This window comes from Epinephelus moara, chromosome 21 (genome assembly GCF_006386435.1).
Source record: "Epinephelus moara isolate mb chromosome 21, YSFRI_EMoa_1.0, whole genome shotgun sequence".
Classification (NCBI taxonomy): Eukaryota; Metazoa; Chordata; class Actinopteri; order Perciformes; family Serranidae; genus Epinephelus; species Epinephelus moara.
In genome coordinates, this window is record NC_065526.1 from 24630273 (window position 1) to 24653055 (window position 22783).

Below are 22783 nucleotides of genomic sequence, written 5' to 3' on the forward strand. Positions count from 1 at the left end.
GCTTATGTCTTGCTAAACTCAACCAGTTTTGTTGCTTGTTGGTCTTGAACAGGGGTCTGCAGTGGTCTGGATCTTGGCAGACATCTCGCATAGATGTCACACTATCCACCACTCACTCAACCTCCCAATGACAAAGTCAGCTCGTACATTAGGCCACTTTAGAAACGTTAATATGATGCTGATGTAACGTATTTGTAGTTTGCAGAAATGTACAATGCCAACTGCACGCAGCTAACGATTGATTATTTTCATTGCCGACTAATCTGTCGATTATTTCTTTGATTAGTCGACTAATCTAATCTGTCGATTATTTCTTTGATTAGTCGACTAATCATTTTATCGAAAAATGTGTTAAAATGTTGTTAAATGTCGGCCTGTCGCTCCCAAACCCCAAAATTATGTCATATAATGTCTTGTTTCATACTCACGCCAAAGGGTTTTATTTCACTGTCACGGGAGAGTGTGTAAAGCTGCCAATATTTGAACGTAAGAAGCTGCAATAAGAGTATTTTGGGGTACTTTTATAGTACTTTTCTATGAAAAATGACTCAAACCAATTAGTTGACGACTAAAATAGTCACCAATTATTTTGATAGTTGATTAGTCATCGATTAGTCGACTAATAATTGCGACCTAACTGTAATGTATTGGTAATCGATTGCCTGCATTAAACAGGCTACTGTCCTTAACCAAAATACAAAAAACTCTGGCACTATGGCACACTTTACTTTTTGGCATACTTGTGTTTCTATAGCAACTGAATTTAGGATAAACAACACATATAAGCGTATATAAAAACCAAACTGATCTCCCACTGTGATATTCAGTCAGTAAATCATAAACATAAAGTGACAAGATGATAAAGATAAAATGTGTTTGTTAAATTTAAATACGGGATTTTTACCTGTAAGGGAGAATTTTACATCATGGTATTTCTATCTTTGCCTAAATCAAGGACTTGGAGTCGTCTTCCACTGCTGATGTTTGTTTTTTCGAGAATGTGGCCAAAAAAAACTAAAGGATTAAGCAAAATGCTGTTTCCTGTGTCAAACGGGGAGGACGTTTGAGGAGAAACGCAGGCTTGCAGCTTTTAGGTAAAACCACATTTTAACTGTGGAATTTGGATTCTCCAGAGAAGTCATCAGTCAAACAGAGGACAGGACTGAGTTGTAGTTTCTCTAAGCTCAAGAGACAGCGCCAACAGTCCCACGTTTTAAGCGTAGATAGAGATATTCCCTGATGAAGCTTAGACAGGCCTAACCCCGCATGATGAATTAGGCTATTCACCTCTCCCAAATCCACACAGACCTCTGTGTGTTTTGTCACATGAAAACACAAGGTTGCCTCTTGTACCCTGGGCCCAAGTATGAAAAAACAGAGGAAATAGCTGAAAGAAAAGGTGTCATTTTTCTTCTGAAAGAGTGCGTATGTGTGATGTGTGCATGTGTGTGTGTGTGTGTGTGCGCAACCCAGAGAGGGTGAGTGAGAAAAAGCTGCATGCGTGAGAAGCACATGGAGGGAAAGTGAGAGCGCGAAGGGAGAAAGAGAAACCAGCCTCTAATTCGCTGATCTCAGCTGATTACATTTTCCCGTCCAGACGGTAGACATTCCTCCAACCTGTGGCCGCAACCGTCGGGCCCCTCGGTTTTAACTCTGCAGCAGAGTCCCATTAGAGGTAAACAACCCTGAGTCTATGCAGACCACAGAAACAGGTGGGCGTGAGGGGTGAGACTGGTCACTGTAACCCTGTTAGAGGTCAACAGACGGAACATCTTCCCCAAAACTTTACAGCCACACCATGAGGATTCAGACTTCAAGGATTGTGAACGTTTTGTACGTCTGATTTTCTCACGGACATCAAAAAGGAGAAGAAAAATATCCCCTGTGGTTTGTGTTTGTTTAGACGGCTGTGAAAAAACAACATCTGTGCCACAAAGAGTTAAACATCAGATCTGTTTGCTGCTCTAAATACACCCTCAGAATGTGATCTGCCTGAGTTGATGGGAGCGAAGCTGTCATTCCCACTGGGAGTAAACCACTTCACATCACAGGATCGGATGACGCTGGGAAGACATGACATGGCAGAAATCACTCATAGTACATCCATGTTGTGTGTGCGTGCTCCGGCTCGAGCAGTCGTCTTGTCAAACCTGCGTGTCACTGTCCTGACCTGTGGTGAACTAAGTATTAAGAGTTAGTAAAAGGAAAAGTACCAATGAAAAAATACTCGTTAAAGTCCTCAAAATATAATCTAATAAAATATGATAAAAAATATATAAATCATTTGCTATGTAAAGATATAGTGGGGCAGTGACGTCCTGAGCAGAGACTATGTGTGTGCCGTACGTGCAATGTGTGTATCCCACTGGCTAGCTAATCACCATCGCTCCACACTGCACTCACGGTGGTTACTGCTGATATTAGGACGCTGTTGTTGCGGAAGTATAGTGCCCAACCTCCAGTTCCCTCTTCGTTAACACCTGCACTGCTGCTGTAGTCAGCACTGTTTACTGAGTTAGCACCGTTAGCTGCTAGCCACCAGCTAAGCCACCTCAATGTTGAGAGCCATGTGAAGATTGTCCAGCCCCAGATATGCTTAGATTGTCACATACAGCTCCTTTAATTAAAAGTACATAAGTAGTAGCAGTAAAAGTACTTGTTCTTTTAACTTATATACAGTTCTCTAGTTTAGTGCAGTGGTTCCCAGCCTGGGTTGGGTCCCTCCAAAGGGTCACACTCTGAGAATGTGGGGATTGCCTGAGGTTCAGCGTCGGTTTCTCGCCACCATGAGTCAGTTATCAGCAGTAAGGTGATGATTAATTAGCCAGTGGGATGTAAATTTTATTTTCCCAAGCGTGTTTTGGAGTAGGCGGTACATGCCATGGAAAAAATAACGCCAATGGGATACACACAGGGACTCACAGGGACTCAAAAGAGAGCAGAGAAGCTCAGATTGTGACACACACAGAGATACCATGACTTCATTTTCCGCTCAGGATGTCATCACTACACTGTATCTTTACATTGCAAATAGTAGTTTGCTGCTATATGAGTGCTCTGAATGTCGTATACAGAACCCTTAACTTGTTCACTACACTATATCTTCCAGGAGAGTCCAAGTATATGTATGTCTGAAAATGTGCACCGTCATATTTAAACAATATTACATCTTCCCTCTTTCCAGGACAGAGGACAGACAACCCTACCCACGAATAGACATCTGAAATGTAACATGGGCCTGGCCTACTGTACACTGCTCTTTTCTGAGGCAAGACCACTTGTTTGTATGTCTTGTATGATAAACGTATCATTTTTTTAAATGTAAAATCTTCTGTAAAATCTGAAGAGTAACTAGTAACTCTATGTGTCAGATAAATGTCACAAAGGAAAAAGTACAATATTCCTCTCTGAAATGAAGAGTTCATACAGTATATAAAGTAGCATAAAGTGGAAATGCGCAGGTGGGCAGGCAAGTAGAAGTATTACGACATTGTTCTTGAGTAAATGGACTTGGTTACTTTCCACCACCACTGTACACCCGCAAACACATAAACACACACCTCAGTCCAACGCCAGCATCAGTTTTTCCGCCATGAAGGCCACAAAGGTCAGGGAAACACTGGCAGCATTTCAACAAGCTCCCCCCTCCCCTCCTTTTCTCTGCTCCTCAGCAGGCCGCACGTTTACTATCAACAGGAAACATCTTTCACCGTAAAGGAAGTGTTACTCTCTAATTGGCCTGATGTGATTCAATGACCGTACCGCTCTCAGCCAATGGGAGGGGGCTTATTTTAAGAGGAGGTATAAAAGGGAAGAGAGGCCTTTCCAGAAAGCTTAGACGGCACAAAGTTCTCACACTGAATACACAATGTGCTCTCAGCTCAACTTCTGCAAAGTTGTTAAGACTGTACATAGACGCATTACTAAGCACATCTGGTTTCATTGTTGTTTCATGGATCCCATAACACATCATGAAACCACAGTCTAAGCAAAAGAAGATGGGGGAAACCCAGAGTGCAAAAAAACTGACCTCATTATGATTCTCCAGTCTTGGCATATGTGTTTCTCCTTGCACATTTTATGAACAGAGAAAAATGATCCATGTATCCAGTAGCCTGTAATATATCAAATCATAAATCATTCTGGAACTAACAGGCATATGAAGGTGAGAGGAAGGACCTGTTGAGAGGGATTTACTGATATTTTCTTTACTTTGGAACTCTGCCTCATGACGGAGTAGTTACCCCCTCAGCTGCCGCTGATGCCACAATCTCATTTTTAGTGTGCACATTCCTAAAGGTGATTGTTCTTGCCAGTTTTTGAATTTTTTTGTCACAATGGGCTGTGAAAGGCATGAGAGCAGAGCCAAAAATATTACACACAGAGGGTGACATTCAGGGAGACGGGGAGCTATGACGGAGTTCCCTGATTAGTGAGTTACCACGCAGAGACAAAGGGCCTCTGAAATCACAGGAAACAGAACAATCAAAGAGCCAGCACACATTCCAAGAAAAGCTGCGCGCCACAGAAACACAACATGATCCAGGACGTTGCTGCGTCTGAACATCTGATGAAAGCTTTAGCTGAACAAGTGCAGTGAATTATTAGTAAGGAATGAAGCCAAGGACAGAGCAAATAGCTGAAATCTTAAATTACTGGAATGCATACATTTGATGCTATCTTTGATCACTGTGTCTCCCATTTTCCTGCAGAGAGGGGGAAAATCAAAAGTAGACATGACTGTGAGCCGTAGTTAAATAGGAACTGACCCTAATTATAACTGCCACACTGTTTGAATCTATCTTACAATCTCACTGACAGGTATTTTCATACACTCGCAGATGCAAAACCCCCAAACCCTCAACACTGTGGGGTCCCTCGTCTCCCAAAAAAACACCACCAAGGCCCACACAGCTTCCCCACGATCCATTAGATGTCGGCCTGGAAATAACTGGCTCCTTCCCCTTCTCCAAAATGGCAGCTCCGTTTCCGCAGCATTGGTCTGTTGGATTAGAACAATTCCCCACCAGCCCATAATTTGTGGGATTCTCATAACATGCCACGCCCTGCCATACATTTCCATTATAACCCCATTTTGTCCTCTGATGAGGATATTTCAGGATGAAGGAAGACATCTTACCCAGTATTTGGTGAAGGACCCTCCGGTTTTTGGGGGCCGCTTTGGGTTACGGCCAACATGGATGAGCTCCTTGCTGCTAAATGTCTCCAGTTTCTCCTCAATTGTTCAGTAGCAGGTAACAACAGGGTTGGGTGGAAAACCCTCAATGTGGGCGCTCAAATTCTAGGTCAAGCGGAGATGAAGGAGATCTATTTTCAGCAAAATGTGCTGTTTATCTCTGTGTGTAAAACCAGTGGGGAACCTCTTCCCCCACAAGTCAGGCCCACTTCTCTAACTTGTGGCGCATGTGGCTACCTCTGTGATGCGGTTGCTGGATTATCTGTTTTCTCTTTGTTAGGTCTCTTTTTGTGTGTGATGTAAACAACTACCACATTGATGAGCAATAAGTAGCTGATACTGAGTTTGACCTTGATGGAAATGTTCGGTATTTACACAAGATTAAAAACATGATTGCAAATCCCTCATCTGAGCATCGAATGCAGAGAACAGAACAAGCTGTGAGTCCTTCCTCTGTATTTTCAGGCCAACAGTGTATCAGTCAGGCTTGTGCAACGCAATGGGGCGAGGGCGAAAAATGCCAGATGAGTATAAATCTTAGCACGGTCGACATCAGAGTCTGCGAAAACAAATTAGGGCCCGGCAGTCCCCTTGGCTCACTCAGAGACACACACATTATAAACACAACTGGTGTACATGTGTTCCCGTTAATCCCTGATTTGAAAGACAACATTCGACATGGGCCTCAGCGTAGGCAAAAATGCGGTATCTCTGTCGTGAGCCTGTGTGAGGTCCACGCTGCCAAGCTGATTGTAGACAAAGCACAAAGGAGAGATGCAGAGATCAAGAGACAATGTGAACGCAGCTCGCACATGTTACAGTTTAGCTGGGCAGGAAGGCTACAGCACGATGCCAGAATAGTGAATGATGCATTGGTTTCCTGATAGTGTTTAAGACAAAGAAACTTCAACACATGCCACTCACACAAAAAGGGACACTCATTTTGTTCCATTACACCATCCCTCCGTTTACACCACCACACATACATGTGAAACTACACGGGCACACACATTTGCATAGCTGCACATGCACAAGCACACAAATACAACTGTTACTGGTGCATTCATGCCAGAAACCTAAGGTAGCAGCTCAGAAAGGTGCATGGAGTAGAGAGGAACTGTGATTGTTCTTTGCAAACATGCAAGCCACCTCAGTTTGCGTTAACCCACAAAACACAAATGCTCGCGCTCACACACACGAAACACACACTTCAGGAAACTATGGCCAAACTGTGAGAAGATTCACTGTTCAAAAAACAGGAAGTGGTTACCAGCTGCATTAACCCAGAGTACACCTCTGTAATTCTTACACTCAGAATACACTGACAACCTGCAATATCTCACTGCTTTAAAACTCTAAAGCAGAACTGAGAAAACTGTTCCACCACCTCCTTAAAATCAGATTTTTATTGGCTTTATTTGCGCAAGAGACACATGTTTAAACAGACACATTATTCAAGGAGTCTCATTTGTGCTGGAATGCAGTTTCACAAAGAAGCAGCTCCTTGTCATTAGAAAGTTGTATTCACTCACTCACATGCTAGTTTTTGTCAAGGAGCATCTCTATCCCTTTAACAAAAGAATGTCTGAATTGCATAATATGCCAAGCAGGTAGATTAGCAAAGGCTTATTCTCCTGCACCGTGTCTGTGCCTCGGGTTAAACAGAGCAGCTGCATTAGAGAATGTCACCCAGAGCTATAGGGCTCCCCTTACAAATGAGCACCCATGTATTTATGGATCAGATGTGTTTATCCCCTCGGCCTGCCGCAGGTTGAAGTGCATGACCTGTCCTGCTGCAGAGAAGTGCCCGGGCACGCTGATGATTGCGAGGGCTTAGATGTGAACAAAAGCATGAAGGAAATTAATCGAGCCAAGAGTCATTATCTGAGCAGTTTGTGTCAGCGGTTCAAGAAACAACACAGGCGACAGGTCTTGTGACGAGCCGCTGTGAGAACAGGTTCTGACAGTTGAGCTGCGCTGCAAACAAGATGGGCCTGATAAGTGCTTAAGAGATAGCTAAGGTGAGCTTTAAGTGGTCAGTCAAGGTCAAGAGGGTGGGGACCGCAAGCTCTCTCGAGGTCATGGATTCATGGACACCTGAGAGAAGACACCACTTTGACCTCTGACCCTTAAAGACGCCTGTAAGACGTGGTGGCAGGCTCAGATTTTTAGGAGTGAGAGTTGCTCTGTATCGGCTTTCCCCGCTTTGTCACAGCACAAGCCGTTGCTAAGCACTGGGTGTGTGTACGTGGTGTAGTCACTATTCACTGTTACAGCACAAGATGATCACGTATTTTGGGAACAGTTGGTTGATGAATAAGAGACTCAGTCATAAAATACCATGGCACAGTTACGTCAACAGTCCTTCCCTGTAGTAATAACCTCGGCCATTTACAAATAGACCTGACCCTACTGTGACATATTAGAAAAACATGCATTGACACACATGGTAGTTATATTGTTCTGTAGTCATAATCACTCTGATGTCACATGCCGTCATCTTCTTAGATTTCAACTACACTATTAGTTTAGTCTTCACTCCTCAGCTCCTCAGCTATGATAAGAAACAGCCTCCATCTATTTTCACCCTACAAAAAGGTCATAAATTACTGGCTGATCAATGGTGGGCCCCATTCAGGAAGTGACTGAAGAGGCACAGATGATACAAGAGATACAGGTTATTAAAGAGCAGCGGGGAGGAGGGGGAGTTTGAAGTTAACCAGTCGGGTGAGGCCCCTGAGCCATTACAGTGGGTTAATTATACCTTAGTTGAAGTGTTAAATAGACCAGTAACCTGCGCTTTGGTGCCATTTATTGAAGCCAGGTGTAGTAAATAAATCAATTAGGTATGCGGCTTCACAAGTAATTTGTCTCACTTCGCTGCTTGGGGGAGTTTTCAAAGCTATCTTTGACTTTATGTTTGGGCACCATGCGGGTGTTTTCAGTTCTGCTACAGCAGTTAAACACAACCATATTTAAAATAGATGGAAATCCTCTAACTGTAAATGACTTTTGTACAGATTTAAAATCAGGTTTCATCAGTGGATTGCTCATAGCCACAAAAGAAACTGCTGAAAGTTGGAGAGGAAACCGACATGCCGCTCAGCAAACCACTCTCTCCGTTGAGGTAGCACACTTCACACATGATGAACTGAATATTTTGCATTGGTGTGGATTCACTCTGTGCGTTGTGGACCCACCTGGTTAGCTGACAAAACCACACTACAAACACCAATTCCTGTCAGCAGGCTAAGAGTGAAAGAGGGACACATCAAAATACGAATACTGCGCGTGCCAAATGGTCGGTACACACCGGATCTCGTTTGCTTGTCAACCACAGGTTGTTATCTACTCAGCCGTTCTGCAACCAAACCCAAAAATCTAAATTACTCAGTTGTAGATACACCCTCTGCACCTGAACACTCCCTTCAACTGTTCTAACTGTCCAAAGTCAAAAACACATTGATTTAGCACTTGTTGTACCCAGAAATCACTTAACCATCTGTGTTTTTCTCAACATGAAACTCACACTGTGGCCATCACCGTATGAAAATTGAATCAGTCAAACAGTAATGCAGTTTCCATTGTGCGCTGTGTTAGACAACACATGGTACTAAATATACTTCAATAGATGCCAGCCGTCATCATCTTTCTCACCCCTCACCCACTCAAAAAACGTGTGGCAGTTTGACTCAGGGTTAATGTCCCTATCCTCCTTTGAGATAGCATCTGTAATGTGCAGAGGAACCTGTCTGACCCCCTCAGTGACATGGTCTGGTGAGTTATTGACTGCGTGAGTGCTGGACGGCTTGCAGGCAAGATGCCTCTAGCCTTGAGACTTGGAGGAGAACGGACTTCACCTGTGTGAATTTGAGTTCTGTATTCTGTATTCTCACTGAGAGCACCCACATTAGATATTTAATTATAATAATTATACTCTTATCACGAATAGAGGATGTACAAACATATAACTCACTTTAAACTTTAAAAATCACTCTTTGTCAGTGGTTTCTTGGCTTTTGCTTTATTAACTGTCATAATTCCAGTAATTAGAGTTTTTGACAATTTTCAATTTGTCAATAGATGATGTAGATGACACACACTGCATGTTACAGCACGGCTCTGCTCAACTCAACTTGTTCTCTTGTGGTTTTCCATCACTAAAAGTTATGAATGGTACCTAGTACTTATTTTTTTAATATCACCTCAGTTGAGCTGAGTTGAGACGAGAGGAGGACACTGATCGGTCAGAGAGAACAGTTGTTAATGCATCATGCACCATCCTGTGCAAGCTTTTAAGATTTTAAAGATTTTTAAAAAATGGCAGCCTGCACAACTACATTTCACAAACTACAGCGTAGAATTGCGAAGTGCAGACATGATTAAAATTAAAGGACCCACTAAATCTCGCATTTAAGGTGATGTCATGGCAGTTTCGCACAGCATCACTACGGCGATTAGATGAGAATCCCAACTACGCTGAGGGGTTGAAATAGAAATAGAGAAAAGACCTGGTATCAAAATGTGTTGAGTCGAGTCAAGTCAAGCCAAACCATGAAAGAGAGGCATAAATGCCCTCTAGGTCACACATATCTTGGAGACACTCACGATTAGTCATACGCTGAATGTGTAGACAGCGTCAACGGAAAAGAAGCGCCAGCTGTGGTCTTCAATAGTAGAGAGGATCTGATCAAATTTTGACTGCAGTGTCCTGAAGGAGAATTTGAATTCAGCCTCTTTGTGTTGTTCAAGCAGTGTCTTGATGGCCACCACTATTGACGTAGCTGGTGAATCGTCTTTTTTTACATGACGTTCCTAATTTTGAAGCCATATTGCTGTGGCCTTTCTGTAAACAGAACCTCATGAGTAAAATCAGTGGAGTGGTGAATTAAAGAGCAACTCATGAGTCTTCAGATATCCAGTCTGACCTGACACACAGATTAAGAAACCTCCCTCGAACACATTTAGTCATGTAGTTCTGCTGTAGGTTTGTCACACTGACAGACACATCCCGACCTTTTGACCCCTGCACTTCAGCTGGGAACTTGTCACTGCCTCCCACTTGATTTCAGACACTCTGACCTTACTCACTACGCAATGCCATTCATTTCATCATTATTGTGGAACTCATACTCACTTATTTCCCAAAACAACTTACCGATAAGCTTGTAACAGCTCAGGCTGAAATGGCGTCAAGCGTGTTTTCAATGTCATCCATTTAGAAAAACACAACGCCATTCACGAGTACAGGATCAAAATCCACTCCCTGAAAGAGCGTGGTCCTGTGAAAACAGACGAGTGCACTCAAGGAATCGTAACCAGGTGTAGAAGAGGAAATACCTGGAGCATTCCTTGCTGCAGGAATGTTTTTATTAGCCTTTTTACAAATGTCGCCATTTCGAGGTGTGTACACTATAAAGTGCTCTGCAGGCTGGATCACTCCATCAAGCGAAGCGTGGCTTCAATGGGGAACCTGTGTCGAGGCCGGGTTATGCTATTTGAACAGCTGGCACAGTTTAGCTCGGCATGTTCAAATGCGCACAGGTCTGAGGCTGTCGTACCACACCGAGGAAAAAACACACAGGCCTCCCCGAGGTTTCAGCAGGATAGACTCAACTTCATACAGTGTCATCTTACTGAAAGTGTTGATCGAACAGTTGAGTTAGCCTGTTGACTTTACATGTGCCAGGAATCAGTGCAAACAGAACAGAAAGGGCAAAATGCTGTTCAAATGGCCAAGTCTAACTATCAGTGAAAGCTTCTGCACACTATGCATAGTCAATATATGAGCTTTAAAGGGACAGTTCATCAAAAAATATTCTCCCTCTTACCTGCTATTCATCAGTCTAGACAGTTTTGGTGTGAGCGGCTGAGTCTTGGAGATATTGGTTGTAGAGATGTCTGCCTTCTCTCAAATATAATGGAACTAGATGACACTCGGCTTGTGGTGCTCAAAGCACTAAAAGAATACATTTGAAAAACTCAACGGCAATGTCTCTTCCCTGAAATCATAATCAAGTTACTCAAGATAATCCACAGACCTTGTTGTGAGCAGTTTCATGCAGGGACTATTTCCTTCATACCTAACTAAACCCACCAACTGTAGCACACACATCCAACAGCCAGTTATCTATAAAATGGGTGGAAACAGCTAGCCTGGTTGTGCTCAGATTCTTGTTTTCATGTTAACTTTTGTACGGATTAAACATACAAGATATAAGGTATTAATTATTGAGCCTTAGAGGTGATGATATATGAACTTTGCTAGCTTTGGAAGGAGCCAGACCATCTGTTTGTACTTGTTTCCAGTCGTTGTGCTAACTTAAGTTAATCGCTTTCAGGCTATGACTTATTGATTTGCATAAAACCACTGGTCTAGCTCTTACTAATAAGAATATCCTAAAATGTCAAATTATTCCTTTAAGGTGAAGAGGAGGCAAAACAAAAATTCTCAATAACTTTTATGTTATGACGTTCACTGAGCCTGGCCAGCACTTCGAATTGTCATGTGTCCAAAGAAGGCTGGTCTTAAAATGTTCCAGTCTTCTCAGAGTGGCCCACTTCAAGCCCCTGAGAGCCTGCCCATTCTCATTTATCAAATAAAAAGCACCTTTCTTAGCACTTTGGAGAGAAAAAAACAACATTTTCACAGCCAGTGAAGCCATGTGTGTGTGGTATGACGAGTGGGACCAGTATGATTCCTGGTGTTAACAGCTAATAAATTGGGGCCCATCCCCCCGGTGCTCTACTGGCTCAATTATATCCACATGTAGCCATTATTCCTGCCATGTTAGCCAGAGTGAGCTGCATATTTTTAAAAGGTGGGTTTCCATAACACTCGCTGAAAGCTACACTGGTTGCCGAGACACATGTTTTGGTTCTGTGGAAGCCAGACGCTGGCTGTTTTAATGCAGAGGTGCTGTGGAACGCAGCGGGGCCCAGCATGTGCCCTTTGTTTGCCAAAGTCTCACCTCAGGAAAGTGTGTAGAGATTATAAACAGGTTTATTAGCTGAAAAGACTTGCAAGCAAAATTCTGATTTTTTTTGTCATAAAAACCTTTTTCCATAGATAGAAGAGAGGAGTTTTTTCTCAGGTATTTTAACACACATTTATCTAAAGTATACCTAACATACACTTGCTTGTTTAGTAGTAGGCCTACACCTTGCTGAAAGTGATGTTGTCTAATACAGCAGCTACACATCCTTCATGAAAGTGACAACTTTTGTTTTAGATGTTTTAAACAGGTGTTGATGCAGCTTTATGCTCAGTTGTAGTTTGTGCTGCTGTTTATCTATATTGTGCTTTACTAATACATGTGTTTAATATTTTGTCAGCCCTCATTGATGTAAATGGGATGTATATGTATAGGTCCTGTTTGTGCATGTGTGTGTCTTTCGGACCTGTGTGTAATTGATAAGCAAGAGTGAAAACATTGAATTTCTCCTCAGGGGGATTAATAAAGTAAATAAACTTAAACTATAAACTTAATGAATGAATGTTGACAGTATTTTTGTGCCTAAATTGAACACACTGTTCTCTATAAACCTTTAATCCACAATTACAAACTAAAAATACATGAAATATTGTAGTTTTGTTTGTGTGAGTGGCAGTGGTGCACCCAGAATTTTTTCATAGGGGTGGCCAGCTGAAAATCTTGGGGTGGAACACCAAAACCAAAAGCCATAACTGAATTTCAGGCACTTTATTATGCTACTGTAGTTTATAGGCTAGTTGTAAACTATGTCAGTGTGGGAGTTAAGGAATCACATGCACTTTTGTTTCTTATTTCACAGTTAATGTTACATGTTATCTTGTGTGCACAGACTAATACTGGTACAGTTCACACTTTGAGTTCCACAACAATCCTGTTTTAATGTGTTGTGTTGTATCTGGAGACATGTGTTAAGCTAGTTGTCCTTTCCCTTAAAAAAGAAAAATACACGGCTTTAAGCTGGGAAAAAAATCTGGATTTGAAACTCCGTCCTCCACCCTGCCCGTCTCTCTCTGTTTCTCATACCATAAATGAGACAAGGATTAGCTAGCTAGACATCCTTGTCCCTCCGCCTCAGGAGGAGAGCAGGCCACAGCTTGGGAGACAGACATTCAGTCAGTGTCTGTAGCAGCTCAAATTCAGCCAGGGCAAATCCCCCAGCACCGGGTCTAGTGTGTGTAAAGGCAGCAACAGAAGGTTTGCTAATACAGCAGGAGGTCTGGGCTGTCTGGTTCCCCCAGAAGTGGGATTTGCGCTGGCTGGATTCAGGTAGCAAGGGGGTTATCAATTGTATCAAAGTGGCTGTGGCCCCCCGTTGGTGTAGTTGAGTTAGTCTCCCTGTGTTCTCAAGTATCTACTGCTTTACATCTAAACAATGTAAACAACCAGTCAGTGTCATGCAACACATTATTCAAATAACTGCTGTGCCATTAACTACTGTATATGCTGAAGGTTACTGACAGCTCTGTTTGGTGACAGTTATCTTTAACAGTGAAACTCAACTGTTCTTTAGTTATGCTAATTCACTAAAGAGAGCTAGTTGAATGCTCCCCAGCAGGTACAGATGTGTGTTCAGGACCGTCTGCCCTGTCCCCGTGCTGTTTTTTCAACGAATGTTTGAGGTTTTTTGAAATTGGAGCAGGACCAGAGCCAGCTCTTTGAATGTCATGGCATTGGCGCGTGCCAACTCTTTTCTGCTAAACATTTCTCTCCCCCCCTCTGGCCCTCCCTCCCCCCTTCTTTTTCCAACAGGGGGGATGGAGAGCCTCAATGCTATCATTCTTTGATTCTGTTTGAATCTGGCCGCGTGTGAGCAGGAAAAGGAGCCAAACGTGCTTCCTGAGTGGTCCGGGGGGAAACTCTGTAATAAGCAAGGGGTGGGCGGTTAAAAATAACTGGGCTATATAAGCCCAGAGCAGGATCCCACTCACTCTCAAACTCTCACTGACTCTCGCTCTGTGAGGACGTCCCGTGCAGGTCCGGCAATACCTCTCGCACTTACACACTGTTTTTCCATGAAAGTGAACGGAGTGTGCTACATGAGGCAGAGCTGATGTGTCCAAATCCTCACCGCAGTGACGGAACACTTACAGACCTGACACAGACGTGATGCATGCCAGCATTCATGTCACCAACTCGAACAGCCCAATAACAACTTGTATGTGAAAACATGAGGTTCCATCATGGAGAATATGAGACACACATCTATATGACGGGCCATGGATCCCGCCCTTTGTGCTGTCCTCTGGAAACAAATATACGTCACAGGTGTGCAGTTTGTTTCTGTCCAAAAGTTGAAAAATTGGACTCTAGTGGGGCATGTTTTTCTTTTATAGATACACAAGTGAAAGGATGAGGTAAAAAAAAACATGTACATGTATGACTTATACTTTTGCGCTTTTTTCTTTTTTGCTTCATTTCTAAGAAAGCCTCGTCTTATTGTGGTTGAGCTCTCTTGTTTCTTTCTTGGGTGGGGTGGGAAAAGGAAGTTCTGTTTGTAAATACGTTGTGTCTTTTTTTTCTGATTTAATGAACTGATGTCGTACTTCAAAATAAAAGTTGCAAGTCATAATAACGCAGACAATCTCAAAAGAAGATCTGGGTACAGAAGACGAATGCTTAAAATTCCTAACATTACCGGTCAAAGTTATTCGTGAGAAAGTTTTTGTGAGGACAAGTGCATTAAGAAAAGTGCTGCAAGAACATATCAACAACTTCATGACTGGTTAACATCTTGACAACCTGTTGATAACCTGCTAATTTGACTGTATAGATGAGACAGCGGCGCTAGTACGAGCTTTACAATTGTGAAATGACAGCGTGGGTTGCCCAATGGTAAAAGTATTGTGTAAATGTCAATTCAGGGAAAGAGTATTCGGAGGCTTCTGTGGAAATCTTGTTCATACACACACACACACACACACACACACACACACACAATTACACACATACACTTGTCTCATACAATTATTTTGGTGGTTCCTCTTCTGCAGGCAAAGTCAGATGTGCAGCTCTCATGGCGCTGCAGGTTGGGAGAATGTGTTTGGACTAAAGGACACAGGGTCAAGAATCTGAGGAGGACACGGAATCCCTGCAAGCTCCAAGGTGTTTGTCCTACTTTTGACCTCTGACCTCTCTATGAAGGGTGCAAGCACAAGGAGAATTCCCCTACAGGGAGCAATTAACCACCACTTCTTTATGAACTTCTTACAAATCTCTTTAGCTGAAACCTCAACTGAGACACATTTTTATGTGGGCTGCTGCAGTCAGAAGAGAGTCCCACCCATAGAATGTGAGGCCCTGTATGCTCGCCCCAATTTGCCCAAATAAAATTCTCTTGTCGGGTACGTACAGTTCTCCACAGGAAGTGACGGATCAGAGTGAAATACAAACCTGTCTCTTAAACGTCATGCCCATTGGTGAGCACTCCTTCCAGGGAAACACCAGACTTCCCAACTGCAGCTTTCTTTTTTTTTTCTTTGCATTTCTCATCACTTTGCTGCACGTCACGTCACAGAGCATGCTGTGTGCAGTTTCACATGGTTTCAGGCTACTCAAGTGCAAATTTTTCACTTCTGTCTGGTTGACATTTGAATCCACCAGGTGCAGGATTGTCTTGTGAAGTCTTTTGCAATACTCCTGTTAACCAGGTCTGGTTGCGTCAAGCTGTTTGAGTGTGTGCAAATAAATAATGGATAAACCAGCTTGGCTGAATATATGACAAGCTTCCATTGTGGTCTGTGTGTTGGTCAGAACTAGTAATGTTTGGTCTGTAACATGTAAGTAAACGTTACATTAAAGGGCGGAAAAAATCTGATGAGGTGGATTTAGGTAATTTGCAAAGTTTTTGTCTTTTCAAAGTACAGTCCACAACTAAAGTTTAGTCCAGATTAAGGGCAAGGCTACATATTCATATTATAAGAATATTGTGAGTTTTAAAGGCTGCTTTACCGTTAAGTGACGTCATTTTCTGAACTTGCTAGATCATTGCTCAACCCAATTAGTCATTATATCCACATAAGTGATGATAATTTATCAAAAATCTGATTGCATAAATATTTCGTGAAAGCAACAATAGTCAGACCTACAATATTGTTGCAACATTGATATCAAGATATTTGGTCAAAAGTATCATGATATTCAACTTTCTCCATATCATCGAGCCTCACAAACTTTATAAACCAACTTTTTTGTTGCTTAACTCAAAGTTAAAGGAGCAGTTGTCCTGAGTTTCTGTTTTAACATGTGACACGCAAGAGACATTGCCTGTGTCAAACGCAATACTCCATTTGGTTTAGACGTGGGTGCAGCTGGGTAGAGCGTACAGAGGACAGGACATGAAGTGGATTACACCGTGGTCACGAAGCCACTTCATAATTTGGTCATAAACAGCAGAGTCTCTGGCCATTCCTTGAATTTGTCTGACGATTTCGGCATCGGCCGTCACCGAGAAAAATTCCTGAATTTCATCATCTCTCCTGTTAGACATAGTTGTTGGCGTCTTTATGTAAATGCCCCGATCTCAACATACCTACTCGATTGATTCACACATAGGCTCATTACATAGATTTTATATTAATGGTAATGTCTAGATAATTTCAGGTTTGCAGTGCATGTGTGAAAGGGGCTTTATTGTGCTTTAAAAGTGCTAGGAGTCCGATTTTGTTACCTTTGGATGGAGCCGGGCTAGCTGTTTCCGTTGTTTCCAGTCTTTATGCTAAGCCAAGCAAATCATCTCCTGGCTGTAGCTTCATATTAAACTCACAAATATGAGAGGGGTATCAATCTTCTCATCTAGCTCTCAGTGAGAAAGCAAATAAGAGTTTTTTCCAGAGATGTTGAACTATTCCTTTAAGCAAGGTGCTGAGCCCTGAACTAAAATGTGAGTTGCTTTGGATAAAAATGAATCTCATATCAGTGAGGTCATGAAAAGTTTGCTATCAAAAAGCACATACGTGATATTCTGTTACAGGCTGGTTTTACTAATTGAAGTACAGTCAGATTTCCACAGCTTCTGATATTCAGTGGATGAGAACCTTCAACGTGGGCACAGACCATCAAGATATTGCAAAAGGCATTAAATGCAAAACAGAACTGATATTTCTGGTAAGTAAATTATTAGATATAACAGGGGGTCAGCAGTGGATGAAGTTCCCTAAATTGAAACTTTGCAGCATTACAAAGCGTTGAAGGTAGCTGAGTAAGAGGGGAAGTGAGAGTGAGAGCACTCTCACTGGTAGCAGAGCAGGGGAGGACTGCTGCACAGAGCCGAGGTCAGAGTCAGCGGTCAGGGGTTCAGACTTCAGGCCGGCCGCTGCGCTGCCACTAAAAACACACTTCCTCTCCGGCCTTACTGGACTCCTGCCGTGTGACGCACTTTCCACTGAACACACAAGCACAGATCAGGGATCAGGATGTGGAAACCTCACAGCTGCACTGACAAGAGTTTACTGGTGATGGTGGACATGACAGCTTGATGAGAGGTGATGTGTCTGTCATGTGGAGCTGAGCTGCGTTTGCTCGGATCATAATGAGTACTTTTATGCTTTTTTTGTACAACACCTGTTACAGAAGGGGAGGGAGTTTCCCTCTCTGGCGTTACAGATAAGATATGTGTTGCTATGTACAGAGCATGAAAGTACCTACATTTATTCAAGTGCAGTTCTGAGATAGGCTACTTGTAGTTTTCAATTTCATACTCCTTTATACATGAACTGTACTGCAATTAACAGGTAATATTTTACACTGTAAACAGATACTTGTTACAAGGCATATTAAGATAAAGCCTATTAAAGGTCCAGTGTGTTTGATTTAGGGGAATATGTTAGCAGAAATATAATAAGTATGCTTTCTTTAGTGTATAATCATCTGAAAACAAGGATTGTTATGTTTTCCTTCCCTTAGAATGAGCCGGTTATATCTTTATATGGAGTGGATCCTCGTCTATGGAGCCTGCCGTGTTTCTACAATAGCCCAGAACAGCAGTCAGTCCACCATGAGCCGAACAGCATCACAACAAATGAAAGATTTTTAACATAAAACTGCTTTTTTCAGTGTTTTTACCCATTTAAACCCCCATAGCTGTTTGTTCTACAGAGAAAGAGACCTCTGCGGATAATTCAGCCCTTGGTAAAAACCTCCTGAATGTCTGCATCTTGAGTTATCAGACAAAAAATGCATTATGTTGAGAAAAAGTGAGCACACATTAGCAGGTGCTGGGATGGCGACCCATCTGCGAAGAGCTGAGAAAACACTGATTTGTAATGTGAAACTGCTTTATTTAGTAACTTTACCATTTTTAATTACTTGTTCTGTTTATTTTGGGGAGGAGGAGACCCTCTGCAGGTAATTTGGCGCCCGGTAAAAACCTCCTGATCAATGAACACTGAAGGAATCCTAACCAGGAATTCACTCTTGGCACGAGGGAGAAGTTTCAGCTGGTTGCAATCTGCAGTCCTCACTGCTAGATGCCACTTAATCCTACACACTGCTCCTTTTGAGTACAAAATTAAACTATCCCAACAGTATAACAGTTTAACACAGTAAAAATTAGACCAGAAAAGTAGCTGCTTATAGATGAATGCATCACCAATAGTAATCCAATCACAAAATATAAAGTATAACGCTGACAGGGCCATTCTGCCAGCTATAAGAGCACTTCTACTTTTGATACTTGCCACATTTTGTTGGTGATACTTGATATATTGATATATTTTACACTGTGGTAGTGCTACTTTTAATCAAGTGAAGCACCTGAATACTTATTTCACTGCTGCTGATGGTTTTGAGATTTAATAAAGCTGAAATTAAGTGGGAAACATGCAACTGTGGTCCCTGTGTTTTAGATATGTCTTATTTATATGTGGATTTATGCTGACATTACTAATAAAAGGGATTTTACATTAAGACACAATATATTTTAACACTTATTTAAGGGTTTAGAGATGGTACAAGGTGCAGAGTTACAGTTGGCCTAATGACCTCTGGAGTCAGAGGATTCCTGCTGGGAAAACAATCTGACTGTCTTGGCTTCAGAAACCAGATCTCTCGGCAGAAACAGCAACAAGCAGGCCAGAGTTGTGATGTAAATGTGACTCCAGTCGACACCGCAGCCCCCTCGTCCGTTATTTACACCTGAATGAGACGTTACCTTAAATCATGTTTACATCACGGCAGGTTAGAGCGTTAAAAAGCAGTGACAACCCTTTCAGACGACCCTGGCGCCTGTTTGGACAAGCCTGCTGTGAGAGAACAAAACCATCTTCCATTAATGATAATGAGCCGAGAGCGAGACGCGCCAAACAGGTGGAGCCAGCGTTGCGCACACGGCAGAGAACATCTTCATCTTTATATACAGTATATTTAATTATCTTAAACTTTTTTAGACACGTTTATAGCAGATAAGATGAAAGTTTGAGGAAAAATAGAGCAGATTTTTGGGAGTTTTTGTCATTATAATGGAGAGAAAACAAAGAAAGCATAGACAGAAGTGTTGTGAGGATTGAAATTAAATGATGCAGCCGCACTAAAGACTTAACAAAAACATACTGTTGAATCTATAACATACATTTTAATGTTTTGGCACGTTATTGTGAGTTGGGTCTCATTATATTCCCATGCAATAATCTCCTCTGCCTGCTTTTTATTTAAAGAAAACTTAGTTATGTGTCTTTGCTTCCAGAGTTTCAACACTTCCCTGTGAATCTAATTATATTTTTATTTCCAAAAATCCATCTCTCTTTTGTTGCTGTGATGATTAACTGACGCACTGACAGCCTTTATATTAAGTTGGTGCGGCTTGGCCTCCAGCAGTTTCTGTCATTAAGCTTGTTCTTTTCAGCATATTACGTAAGTATCTATGGTTGCTATATTGCTCGTGTGTTTGTAATTTGTCTTTTTTTTCCAACTCCAGCAGCTCAGGAGGGTGGCGCCTGTGAGCGTTGCGTCAGTCGCTGGGGGCGGGGCTACACTTTATAGGCTCCGCTGCTGTGCCTTGCCTGTCATACAGCACACTGAGCCCCGCTGCCTGCAGGAGCCGCTTTATAAAGAGCTAAATTTACCGAACTTTACGTTGTTTCCTGAACTCTCACAATTGGCCAGCGGTCCTCGGGTTAGAGAGTTATAAAGTTTGGAGGACCTCCTTCCACTTTTAAACTTGTTCATGACTTTGGAGCGCAGCTGCGGAGAGGCGACAGTGAAATAGACGCACAGAATCTGGTGCGGCTGCCGCTCAACACAACGCGACTTTGACAAGAGATAGTTATTATTTTCTACCAAACGATGGCCTTATCCGGAGTGATGCTACCGTCTTTTGCAACATTCACAAACCAAAGAGAAAAAACCTGGGAAAACGTAAGTTTAAAATGATCTTGCATTTTTGTTTAAAAGTATGTGGATGAGATGCGTGTCATTTTGTTTCATCTGTTTTGATTAGAATGGCAATATAAATATCTTGTAAAGCTATTGGAATGAATTAATTACTTTGGGAAAGCTAGAAAAAACGACTTAATTCATTGTTTTAAGAATCTAAAACTTCGTATTCGGCTGATTTGCCGGTCCACTTGCATATCATGGGAAATTACGCACACATTTTATTTCTTACACTTATATCTAATATGATTTATTTATTCTTTCAGAGGTGGAAAGGAGAGATGGACAAACTAGTCTCCACCAGCTGCTCCATGCTTGAAATGGTACAAAACCTGGACAATCACAGCAAAAAGGACGACGAGGATCTGAGTAATTATTTGGATCTGGATTTTATTCTCGCCAACACAACTGGCTCAGACAGCGCGGCGGAATTTGTGAGCACAGTTGACCCCAACATGTACACGACGGGAAACTCTGTGCCATCCTACCAAGCAGACGACCACCGTTCCCCGCCGCCCCCGTACGGCGCCAGCCTCATGACAGAGCTTCTCCGCTCCGAAGGAACCAGCACCTATGGCATTACGCGCAACCCCTGCGTCCAGGGGAGATTTTATGTAAACACGGCGCATTTTCCCCGCCAGGAGATCAAAGTGGAGCCACACATGGACGGCTACGGCCCCGTTATGGGCATGGTGCCCCAGAGCTGCAGCAAGATCAAACAAGAAGGGAACGTTTCATGCATGATGTCCTTCGAGCAGCCCCGGGTGGCCATCTCTCCGCGGGCAGCCAGCAACATGACCCCGCCTCTCAGCCCCGATGACCAGGGAGCTTCGGACTGCCAGGCACAGCTGTGCCAGCCCATGAACTTTCCACACAAGTATCACACACAGACGGCTTTCCCGCACCACCCTCAGGCTCCCCAGATGCAAATGCCCTACCACGCTCCGCATACTGCCTTTGGCATGTATGATGAAGGTCTCAGCCTGCAGCCAGGTGCGCAGAGGGTGATGCTCACGCCGCCCTCCTCTCCCCTCGAGCTGTTGGAGTCCAAACCAAAGAGAGGACGTCGTACATGGCCGCGGAAGCGCACAGCGACGCACACCTGCACCTTCGCTGGCTGCGGAAAAACCTACACCAAGAGTTCACACCTGAAGGCACATCTCCGAACTCACACCGGTAAGTTTGAGTTTGATAAATAAAACCACATCTGTGCGCAATTACGCACAGCCCTGCATGGTTCAAAACTCTGTTTCCCCTTTCAGCACAGCCTAATAATGTACCATTTTTTTGTCCACGCAGGTGAGAAGCCATACCACTGCAGCTGGGAAGGCTGTGGATGGAAATTCGCCCGCTCTGATGAGCTGACCCGTCATTTCCGCAAACACACCGGACACAGGCCCTTCCAGTGCCACCTGTGCGAACGCGCCTTCTCCAGGTCTGACCACCTGGCACTTCACATGAAGAGACACATGTGAAGGAGCCCTTAAAAGGACTTGGGGTTCATGGAAGGGGTTGTTATTATTTGTGATTCAACTGATGTAATGTTTATTTAAATTGTTGTCCACATGACCAAAGTCTTTTTTTTTTTTATATAATATTGAATTAAAAAAGTTTTAGTGTTATTATTTTCTAATAACGTAGCTGGTACTACTTTGGTTCAATACAAGCTTTAGAAAAGCTTTGTTTGCTTTAGAGCAGGCAGACCAAGAAGGGGCTGGCCCTGTATATACTACTCTTCTCTGACAGAACTGGAACGCTGTGTTTGACACAAAAGTGCCTTTCTATGACTGTGCTACTGTAAAACTCTTAGTGACAAAACGACATGGCCACAAAACAGTACATGTTCTTCTCGACAGGGGTGTAATGCACATACAGTTGCCTAACATGTGCAGAGACAATGTTTTATTTAAACTGCCTCACAATGTCTGAACGGCCTGAACTGCTTTATTTTATTGCTTTCTTCCTATTTGGAGTTGATGTTGTCTCCTCTTGTGTGAAACTCTTGGATCCAGCCCCTCTGTTCACTATCAGGGCTTGACGTCCTGTGCATTATTTTTCACTTAAATTTATATAAATATGTACATGGTTTTATACTGTAAAATGTATATTTATTGTAAATATTAAAAACAATGAAATTGAACATTTGACTGGGGAACTCTTTACTTTCATGCACGTCTAGTAATTCCACACACATTTCGTTTTATGAACCACATCCACCCACTCA

The 22783-nt window shown here is 42.7% G+C and overlaps 1 protein-coding gene across 1 annotated transcript; it reads left to right on the top strand.

Moving 5' to 3' along the window:
* Positions 1–20199: 20199 nt before the first annotated feature.
* Positions 20200–22699, top strand: LOC126408873 (Krueppel-like factor 2). Its single transcript, XM_050074621.1, has 3 exons — positions 20200–20541; positions 20826–21735; positions 21859–22699. Exons 1-3 carry the CDS (start codon positions 20470–20472, stop codon positions 22032–22034), a joined length of 1158 nt encoding a protein of 385 aa, XP_049930578.1. The 5' UTR covers positions 20200–20469; the 3' UTR covers positions 22035–22699.
* Positions 22700–22783: the final 84 nt, after the last annotated feature.